Here is an 11,271-nt window from a genome sequence, read left to right on the forward strand (position 1 = left end):
GGTGAATGTCAGGATTTCAGTCATTGAAACTGGGACCAAAAGGTATTTCCCAGTTTCTCTAGTTCTTGAGAGAGGTTTCTCAACTACGAGAAGTAATTCAATTTTTAGTGTCTGGATGGCACATAACTTTTCTTTCTGTAGTCACTACAATGTACGTTGCCTAGCGACAGCGACTCTATGCATTAATCTTGGTGACAGCACGTTGGATTGTCATATCCCAATGCACGTTTTCCGATGGTTTTTCGTTCATAACTCGCCAACAAAAGCGAAAATGAAAATTCCGGCTTCGAGGTGCATTCGGACCCCTTTCCATCTACAGATGTTCAAAATTTCTACGTGCTGTAGATTTTGCTGGGCATCGCGCACAGACAGACAGACAAACACTTCGTTTTATAATATTATAGATAATACAACAGTTGCCCCTTCTCTACCACGCGGAGGTGAATGTCAGGATTTCAGTCATTGAAACTGGGACCAAAAGGTATTTCCCAGTTTCTCTAGTTCTTGAGAGAGGTTTCTCAACTACGAGAAGTAATTCAATTTTTAGTGTCTGGATGGCACATAACTTTTCTTTCTGTAGTCACTACAAAGAGAGAATAAGGGACCTTTATTTTCCAGGCAGTTGGTGTTGGTTTATCAGATATAAGAAAATACCTTCTTGAGAGAATTCAGCACAATACTGGCCTGAAGAGTTGCAGGACCTACTGTGTCCAGACTCTGGTTTATCAGAATCTCAAGGTAGCATTGGTTAAATTATCATACTCAGTTTTTATTTTTCACTTTATATTAAATGGTGTTTGGCAGATGCGGCAAATGTTCAGACTGGTTTGTTTCGGTCTCCTAGGAAATTGTTAGTCTATGGAGGCAGGGTATTCGTATTCCATATGTCAAATGGACCATAAGAGCAATCAAGTGACGAAAGTATCAATATGGTGAAAGGGCGAGAAGTTTACAATCTATTTACGAGTGGAAGGAAATAAAATCTGATGACAGGAAACCTAAAGAATACGCATTGTAATCATTCCTAACCTATAGAGACGAACCTACCACTTGATGCAGATACTATTTATTTTTTCGCTATTTCTTGGTATTATTTCTTGACAATGAGTAGTCTGGTAAAATTGCTAGATGTAAACCATATGCAGTGTATTATACCTCTCCCGGGTATCGGCAGAGTACTAAGTATAAAAGACATGCCTCACAAATGTTACGGACGGAAATCTTATGAAGAACCTCGGAGAATCAAATCCAGGCATCGAAGTCCCATCCTCCTTTCATTCCGAGCAGCGGCTTCGCTCGAGATCATATGTGTCATGGACCTGTCCGAGGAAAATAAATAGGGCAATTAAAATATCTGGAAAGTAGGGCACTATAGTAAAAGGAATGCATTAATCTAATAAACTACCGGCTCATTAAACACAGAGCCTTCCAGTCATAGACAGGTTAATATGCAAGTGAAAATTTTAAGTTATGTGCGTTTAAATGGGCGAAAATATCTCTGTAGGTCGAGAACATCACGTGCTTGGAAACAGGGTCAGCAAAAGATAAACCCAGCGGTCTGGGGTCTTGCCTCCTCCTCCTCCCCACTCTGGGGCCATATTTATCACTTGCTTAGGATAACACGCCCTGGCCAAAGACAGCTGAGCAGCTGCAAAATATTACATCTGGAATGAGCGATTTAATTAATAATTCATATCTATGGCATATTTTTCCAGGCACATTATCCTCAATGGACATTAATTACATATTGCTTTCTTCCAGTGCCTCTGCAAATTACCCTACTGGCTTTTATTATTATAATTATGATTATTTCTCATCCTGCATATCTTTCCACATATTCGCCCTCAATTCCATACACATACTTAATATCCACAATACTCAAATGCCTCTAGAATATATTTTGATGATCCGTACCAACAGTAAATTGAAGTATAATACTTCACACGCTCGCATATCTTTCTACGTCAATAGTTCATACATCGAGTCAACATTTTTTTCTTCACTTAGCAGCATCCTTAACCCTCGAACAGCAGAAGGGGTCAAAATGATACCCCATCTTCAATATTTCTTTAATAACATGCACACTCTTGTATCATTTCTCTTCAAATATCTTTTGACTTTTCATCGTTTTTTGTCTCGTTCACGGTGATGTATCGCACCCTGCAAAATATTTACCTTTTCATTTATTTCTGATGACATACCTTGGACAGCGGGAGGGGTTGTTTTGACACTCGTACAATATTCCTTATTACAGCAGTTTGCATTGTCAGATAAGTGTGTATCCGTCCATTATTATTATTAGTATTGAGCTCTTGCTGTCAGATGAGCCGGGCTGAGTGGCTCAGATGGTTGAGGCGCAGGCCTTCTGACCCCAGCTTGGCAGGTTTGATCGTGGCTCAGTCCGGTGGTATTTGAAGGTGCTCAAATACGTCAGCCTCATGTCTGTAGATTTACTGGCACGTAAAAGAACTCCTGTGGGAAAAATTCTGGCACCTGGCGTCTCCGAAAACCGTAAAAGAGTAGTTAGTGGGACGTAAAGCACATAACATTACTGTCAGATGAGTGTTCCAGTTAGCGGGATTATTGTATTAATCTCATCATTTAGAAAGTGTTCTTCTTACAGGCATGTTGTGCTACGATCGTCTTTCTGCTGACAAGGTGTCTCGTATGCTAGAAAATTCAGACGTTGAGTCTGAAGGTGAACTATCCAATTCAGATGGTGATTTTTTTTGCTTGAGACAAGAGACAAGTGGGGATGATCACAATGAGACAGAGGATGAATTATCTATCCGCAGGAGAAATTGAAAATGCTAACCTATCTCCGAACTCGCCCCAAATGTCTGTCTCGGTTAGGTGCTTCATCAGTGAAGATGGTTGCCTGAGATGGAACAGAGTAGAAGGTCTTTGATTCAAACTCGTTATCTCGAAGGTGAGCTTCAGTGAACGTCCTGAGGGAGCGGGGAGGTCCCACAACATATTCTTACCACCGAGTTTACGACTCTGCCATTAGTGCCTTTCGTCTCCTCTTAGGTGAATCGATGCTCCGTCTAATGAAACGACACACAGAATCAAACTCTCAGAAAGAACTTCACAGACTGGATCGTGTCGCTCGAGGAGTTGGAGGCTATGATTGCTATCATGTATACCCGTGGTGTCCTGCGTTCTGAAAGGTGTGTCTGTGGATGAACTATGATCGTATTCTGGTGGACAGCAATTCATGAAGGACACAGTGTCAAGAGAGAGATTTTGAGAGCTTCTCAAATTCCTCCGTTTCGACAAGAAATCAACCTGAGCTGAGCGCCTGCCAGCTAACTGGTTCGCTCTTGTCTCTGAAATCTGGGAAAAATTCTTGGGAAATTGCCTTCACTGTCACCGCCCAAGTGAAAATATTAGTCGATGAACAATTACTTCCCAGCAAAACCCGGTGCAGATTTGCCCAATTTAGGACAAACCCGAGTGGTCGACCAAATGTCCCGTAAGCACACCACCAAGGGTGCATGCAGGAGGTGGCCAATGGATGTCTTTTTCAATATCCTAGACCTAACAGCTATCAATGCTTGGGTCATTTACAAGCAAGTAACGGGTAGGAAGATAAAGCGGAAGAAGTGCCAAGTTGGTCTGTGTAAAGGCAAGAAGTCTAGCAATGCCTGCAGCAAGTACGTCAAAGCAGTGTGCGGAAAATGTGCACGAAAAGTAGAAAAGTGTGTGCAAAATGTGTTCAGCGTGTTTTTAATTTGCCTAAAGGATTACTGAAAATCTGTAATTGTTGCAATATGGACTAAGAAAAGGAGTTCAGTTGGTTAATTTTGTGAAAAATCCTTAGAGAAACAAAAACATGGTGCAATTGTTTCTGATTATTCATGTGTCCATCAGTAATATGAAAGGTCCATACACTGTCATGTGCCTATGTGTAAAATAAAGTTGTAGAAACCCAGTAGGAGGAAACACATGTTTTATTGTGTTATATTTTGAACGTTTCCAAGCATTTCTTATGTGTCAAAATGACCCCTCACCACTGTTCTGGGAATGTCAGATTCTCTGCTGTTCTAGTGTTAAACTAAAGGATGTCTATAACCATGCAAATTTTAATCTATGGAGTACCTGGCTGCTGTTTCATAGCACAATTAATAATCGGAACTTAGGAAGATCCTGCCAGCTGATTTAAATGGAAATATTATGAAAGTCAAACGAATTATTTAAATCCACCCATTCACGAATGCTTCACTTTTTTTTTCTTTTCTTTTTTTTCGCTATTTGTTTTACGTCGCACCGACTCCAAAATGCTTCACTAAACACACATAACATATAGGGCATTAAACACTACTTCATGCAGATTCCCAAAGATAAATTTAGTGATTAACCAATAATCTCCCTGAAGACAAATAAAACAAAGCTAATAAAGAAATTACACCCCTTTGAGACTCGCGTATCTAATGTCTACACACTAGTCATGAAATTAAAATACATAGTGTTGAATTTATCTATAAGGTTATCATTAATGCGACCTTTGACAGATTTTCATGCAAAGATATCATTGGAATGTGCTTATTGGTTTGGTGTGTATCCTATCATCTGGCGATGCCCATATGGATTTAGTTGTCCATGACTTGTCATCTCGCTAATAGAGGATCCAGAGTTCATCTGGCTCAGCGCTGGCTTCATGATGTACTGGAGAACTATCTCAAAGCCGTTGAAAATCGCACGCCGTCCTACCACTCAAGAACACCGCTGGCACATACGTGCGTCCTCGTCGTCCCTGGTACTAGGTTCACGGGGTACTCGCATACATGTGAACACAATTAAATGTAAGTCGAATTATTCGGAGTACTGTTTTTATGACTTCCAAATGAGTACGGTGGTGATGTCCACTTATAAGCTCGAAATGGACCACCACAAATAGCTTTTAATGTTCCTGAAGATTGCCACTTATGCCCCGTTCATTACAGATAGCGATACTTTATAATCTATCCATCCCACAAACCGAGAATCACTATTCAACTCGCTCATCCCGGGCTAATATGAATAAGTTGGTCTGATAGTATTTATATCCTCTGGTAGCTTCACACGAGCTCACTGTAGCACTATGATATTTAGTTCACTAATCACAGTATCAATTACACACTGACGAGCACAACTATCATGACCCGGTTTTTAAACGAAGCTCATTTGCTTAGCCTGTCTAGAATATCACTTGTGGTAATACTGTCGATACCACATACACCTATCGCACAATGACTATAGATATGAGCACAAAGAAACACTTAATCTATACTTTAACGTCAATAGCACCAACCTTGACAAAGAATAAGCTGAAATGTGCAAGGTGAAACGCCTTATATAGCCAGCTAGTGGAGTTCGCTAAGGAAAGGGTATGCCCCTCCCACTTTTACATATTCGCACCGTTAGTAGTCGTCTTCCAAAGTCGAATGGACACTTGATTTTTCTCTCTTTACACTCTATCTACTGAACTATTTTCATTCAAATTGAATCTTCCATTTTAGAGCAATTACAAATGCATCTTTTGGGATTTTAGGCATGCGTGGTGGGGGGTAATGAGGACTCCCAGCTTTGAGTTAAGAAACACTCAAGGGCCATCTGGTGTTTATCACTGCGATGCTGCCCTAAGTGCTGCCATTAAAACTGCATCAAGAAGTAAACTAAATTTCTACTTCATTGGATACTGCAAATTATGCAAAGTTTATTGATCCTTATGTAGTTTTCCTGGGCTTGTGGCGAATTATCACTTATTGGTGAGACTGCGAAATCTTTGGGTTGGTATCCAGGAAATAAGCAGGGAAGTGATAGTAATATACAGTTCTTAGATTGAAATCCTGTAAATTAGCAAAGTCTTCTGACACAAGCAGCATCCTAAGCCTCGCATCATATCGCCAACTCTCTTGCACGATACCGAGGGTAATGCCAAGGTCACGCTGTACCCAGAGCTTCTTTCTCTCCTTAAGCGTAATTAGGGCTCCAGCCTCCGAACTTGCCCAACTTCATATCCCAGACAGTGCATAAAGTGCTATTTGCAACCAAATATTTCACAAATTGATGTGGAAAACGGCACACATAACTTAGTAGGCTTCCCAACATGTCTAGTAACATCGTAAATGAAATGGTGTATGGCTTTTAGTGCCAGGAGTGTCAGAGGACACGTTCGGCTCGCCAGGTGCAGGTCTTTTGTTTTGACTCCTGTAGGCGACCTGCATCATGATGAAGATGAAGACACATACACCCAGCTCTCGTGCTAGCGAAATTAACCAATGATGGTTGAAATTCCCGACCCTACCAGGAATCAAACCCAGGACCCCTGTGGCCAAAGGCCAGCACGCTAACCATTTAGCCATGGATAGTAACATGGTATTGAAAGGTTTCATCATAGTAATTGGAAAAGTACCAATTTTGGAAAGTGTATAGGATTTCAGGTATAGAAATGTTTTTACTGCATGTCAGTTTTGTATTAGATAGAAATAATACATAAAACCCTAACTTTTTATGAACTTTCTTGTTTACCTCAAAATACAGTAGCCTATGTACAACCTGGCAGCAGAAATTTCTTTGATCCATACGTCATCAAGGATAAAATGTTATACTAAAATGTAGGACATATTTCGTCCCTCTTTATAGGACATCTTTGGATACATAAATTTTAGCGATAAAAATATGCATATGAATTCAAAATAGTACCGTTTTGTATTAAAATAGAAATTGGAAATGTCAGTACAGAATTAAATATGAAGTTCTCACACGACCCACACTGGTCGGCGATCTCCGATCAGTGACAGTATTTTGAGTGAGGCTGGTACCATTCTTCTTGCAAACACTGTTCAGAGTATCCTCTGTCACTACACTTTCCACAGGTTTCAGGTCAGAAAAGTTGGACTGCAGAAAGTTGTGCAATTGTTGGGTTCCAAAGATGCTGATCATGGAACACAAAATAAAGATATGTCCCATTGCTTTGACTTTTTGACCTGGTACCACAAGGACCGCATAGTCATGGAAGATAACATGGGTGTCCCACGTGACCACTGAATCCAAGCACCTGTCTGTAGAGTGGTGATACTACATGTCTCAGATGAAAGAGAGATTGTAGCAGATTTTCTCAACTCTTAAGATTATGGCCACCGTGTTTTGGGACACTTACTCTGCACCTTGAATGCAAGATCACATTGAATAGTTTGGTTAGCGAAATTCTATCTCACCCCCACGCTCATAGCCCTGACTTTGCGCTTAGTGACTACCATCTCTTCCTTCATAAGAAAAGGTTCCTCACCAACAAGCATTTCCATACTGACAAAGTAAAAACAGTTCAGACATGGCTCTCATCCCAGGAGGTAGACTTTCATGACAAAGGTTTACAAAAACTTCACAATACAGAAAATGTCCAAATGTGTGTGAAATTGGATGGAACATAAATTGCCCTCAGTTATTAAATAGTTTTTATTTTATTGAAAAAATGTCCCTTGTTTATAATATAGCCTTCATATTTAAAGACGGCAGTGTATGAAAATGTGGAGTGTCTTACCTTCCCACCTCTTTGTACTGCTCCCTCTTCTCACACTATCTTCCCACTATGTGCATCCTTTTATATGTTCCGTTTCATGTTTGTTTCTCTATATACAATAAACACAGTTCCAAAAAAATTAGGGGAACATGTTTTGTAACATCTGGTATGTGAAACAATTTGGTAGATGGGGTTCCAATGGTCATACAGCATACCTTGAGACCTTAACTACTCAGGGTATGTCAAATCGAAGTTATACTCTGTAGGCGTAGCCATGCATTAAACTGTCAGTTGACCCTCAAAACAAAGAGAATAGCTGTGCGTCCGTGTGTCGTGAGGTACACAGACTACTGTGGTCATTTGAGCATGTACATAAACCAGCACATCCCATGAGACATCTTAACGAGGTTCAAGTTGCAAGGGCAGTCACTTTGATCCAGCAAGGATGGACTTTTTGTCGTGTTGCTGTGGATCTCCATCACTTACTCAACGCTTGTGGAATCACTACAATGAGACAGGCCAGTCCACAAGGAGGGTTAGACAAGGTCTTGGATGCATGACAACCCCACAGGATGACAGATATCTGACAACCTGTGCATTGCGGCATCGTTTAGCAACTGCCAGAGAACTGCAACAAGACCTCAGGAGGGTCACTGGAGTTATGGTGTCTGACAAGACAGTAAGGAACAGGTTAAGAGAAGTGTCCTTACGACTCAGACGTCCTGTTAGAGTGCCCCGTTTAACGCAGCAACATCGCGCAGCTCGCCTTCTGTTTGCCCGTACCCACGTCAACTGGCAACTTCGCCAATGGAGACCTATGTTCACAGAAGAGTCCAGATTTCCCCTGACACAGCATGATGGATGTCAACGTGTATGGAAGCGACGTGGTGAGCAGTACAGGCCAAATGATGTCGAGGAGGGCGACCGATTCGGACAAGGTTCTGTGACGGTGTGGGGTGCCATCAGTATTGATGGCCGTACAGATCTTGTCATCATCCGTGGTAATCTTACCGCTGCGGGGTACCTCGAGCAGATACTGCTCCAGCATGTGTTGGTTGCTGCATATGGTATAGGCCCTGAATTCGTACTCATGCACACAATGCCAGGGCTCGTGTAGCGCGCATCACCAGAGCTGTCTTGCGAGAACTGGACATTCAAGAGTTGGAATGGGCGGCAGTGAGTTCCGACCTTAGTCCCATCGAGCATGTGCGGGATAGGCTTGACAGAAGTGTTTGTGGGCGTCCTGTTCCACAATAAACTCGCCAAGACCTCGAACAGGCTCTCATTGAAGAATGGGACCTGATAACCGCAACGTGACCTCTGTCGACTTGTACGGAGCATGACACGTAGGTGCCAAGCTGTGATAAATGCTCGTGGAGGACATACACCATACTGAAGCTCTCCAGCTGTGATAAAAATTACCCTGGAGGACTGTTCTCACTTTTTCGCCCCTATTTGGACATTTGTTTGATGGATTCACTTTCATTTTCAGAACACAATGTTCTTTTGTAATCTTCAACGGTAAAGAATAAAGGTTTAGTTGATAACATACCTGGGTGTGAGGTATTATTTTGTGGAGCATGGCATACGTTCAAAAACATGTTGCCCTAATTTTTTTGAACTGTGTTTTATTCCCACTTGACTAAATTGTTTACCTCTTGTAGTCAGCATTGTCACATTGTATTTTATGTGTTTTAGTGTTCCAACGCCTGTGCCTACAGCATGTGCAGTATTTCCTAATGAACTTTCATACACTCCCAAATGTTTGTTGGAAGAAAAATTTAAAAACATTGTAAAATTCACGCACATGGAGCGAGGTGGACATTTTGCTGCCTTTGAAGAACCTGAATTGCTGGCAGATGATGTTTTTGATGCTGTAAAAATCATGAGAAGCAAGTTGAAGTAAACAAAATTTCACTTTCCTAATATTTTGTAAAAATGTTTGAATAAAATTATTTACTACTAAGTTAAGTTTATTTATCCTATTCTTTTTTCTGTTTTGTAACCCCTGACTGTTGAACATACACTACATATGGGAAATACAGGAGTGTTGAAAGCAGGCTGATGGAGCAATAAGCATTGGTGATTGCAAACTTAGTAAATTGTCAGACTTCTGCTATTTTGAATCAAATCTGGCCTAAGAATGTGACTGTGTACTGTGATGTGCAGTCTGAGACATGGTCTCTATATTTCTTATCTAGCACAGGCACCGTTTCTCCCAAGAAATTGAGAGATCTCGAGAGCGTTGTTCCTGCACTGTGTGATGAGCAGCATGTCATAGGCCTACAGGTAGACAGAGCTAGATGTTTGTGCAAAGTATGAGAATAGCAGACGGGCCTTCTCCATTCCATAAATATGTCAACAAGCAACTAGTGTTCATTTCTTTCATTTCTATAGAGGTCTAATTTCACACAGTATAACATAATTATGAAGGATACGCATTCTGGCATTGTATGCAGAGGTAAGTACACAAATGATTAGGATAAGTAGAGAAACTGACAGCTACTGTAGGTGTACATAGTTATCAAAGCCCACGTTCAATATCCATATGACCAGTGCTTGTGTTTACCGATATTTTGGTGATGAAAGAAATAATTCCATACAATGTTATAGTGTATTAGTCATAATTAGGTACTTCATTATATGATGGTGCGATTTGTGGCTAATTGTACGAAACAGCTTTAAGACTATGTTTGAAACCACAAGTCGTGGATGTAGGTTATTTTGAAGAGATGTTGCATAGCACAGCCCGCTGTGCTCTTTATTCAAAAGAAGTGAAATACTCAGCAGAAATACTTGGGGATGATCAAGCACTTAAAAGCACATATCGCTGAAGGGGAGTAATTGCAAAGAACACCTCCGGCTCGGCCTGCATCACAAGAAGCTACCCTGTCAACAATTGCGAGGTATCCTGGTAGGTGTTCATCCTATCTAGTTATTCGCAAAGTATGCAGGGTTATTCAGCTAAGATGTCTGCCTCAAATAACTCTTGAACCCTTCAAGGTACTGACACTTTAATGGTATTAAGGGGCTCATAGTTGAACATGCAGTACCTTTCATGGCTTTTGACAAAATTTATCGGCACACAAGTTTCCATCTAGAGAACTGCTGATAATATACTGTCAAGCTTACATTCGTAGTTACTGGGATGTTGCACAGATCGCAGCACGAGAATCTATCTAGAGAGCCTTGAGATCTGTGACATTGGTCTCTCGAGCATGAGCATTGCCCAGCGCTACTGCCAACAGTAAGTGCCCTTTGGATCAAAAAGAAGGTAGGTTACTAAAGTTCTCTGCAAGACAGTAAGACTTATGCTTTATGGCTCAGTGTGTTGGCTCATAAGACCAGCAGGAACTGAAGGTTCATTTAGTGGAAATCAGGATGTTACACTAGTCACTAGGACATGCCAGATTGCATAAGTAATGAAGAGATCTGGAGGACTACTGGTGTACCTCACTTCTCAGAAGAAATGTGTGAAACCCATCTTGTACTTTGCAGTACCAATGATTCCATTTAAAAGACAGGGCTCTATTGACCATTAGGGGCAAGGATCAAAAAAACAGGCATGAGAAGTAGGGATGGGAATTCTTCTCATTTGAGAATCTTGAGCCCGGTAACCAATATCTAGAGTTTTTCATAACACCTCTCGTCACAGTCAATAGTGCTGTGCTCTGTTCATATGTGCAAATCAGTGGGTTGTAACATTGCTCTAGAAGTGTGGGATTTAGGGTGTTTTAAAGGATCACATTTTGAGTTAATCTGTTCCA

General features: G+C 41.1%; 1 protein-coding gene across 1 annotated transcript in view; it reads left to right on the forward strand.

Annotated features, from left to right (window-relative positions):
- LOC136878924 (juvenile hormone epoxide hydrolase 1) overlaps positions 1–9,470 on the forward strand; it is a 69,499-nt gene extending 60,029 nt beyond the window's left edge. The window contains exon 6 of the mRNA XM_067152538.2: positions 9,203–9,470. Within this exon, the coding sequence (XP_067008639.2) occupies positions 9,203–9,410 (208 nt within the window). The 3' untranslated portion in view covers positions 9,411–9,470. The remainder of the gene's footprint in view (positions 1–9,202) is intronic.
- The last annotated feature ends 1,801 nt before the right edge of the window (positions 9,471–11,271 follow it).

Source organism: Anabrus simplex, chromosome 8 (assembly GCF_040414725.1).
Source record: "Anabrus simplex isolate iqAnaSimp1 chromosome 8, ASM4041472v1, whole genome shotgun sequence".
NCBI lineage: Eukaryota > Metazoa > Arthropoda > Insecta > Orthoptera > Tettigoniidae > Anabrus > Anabrus simplex.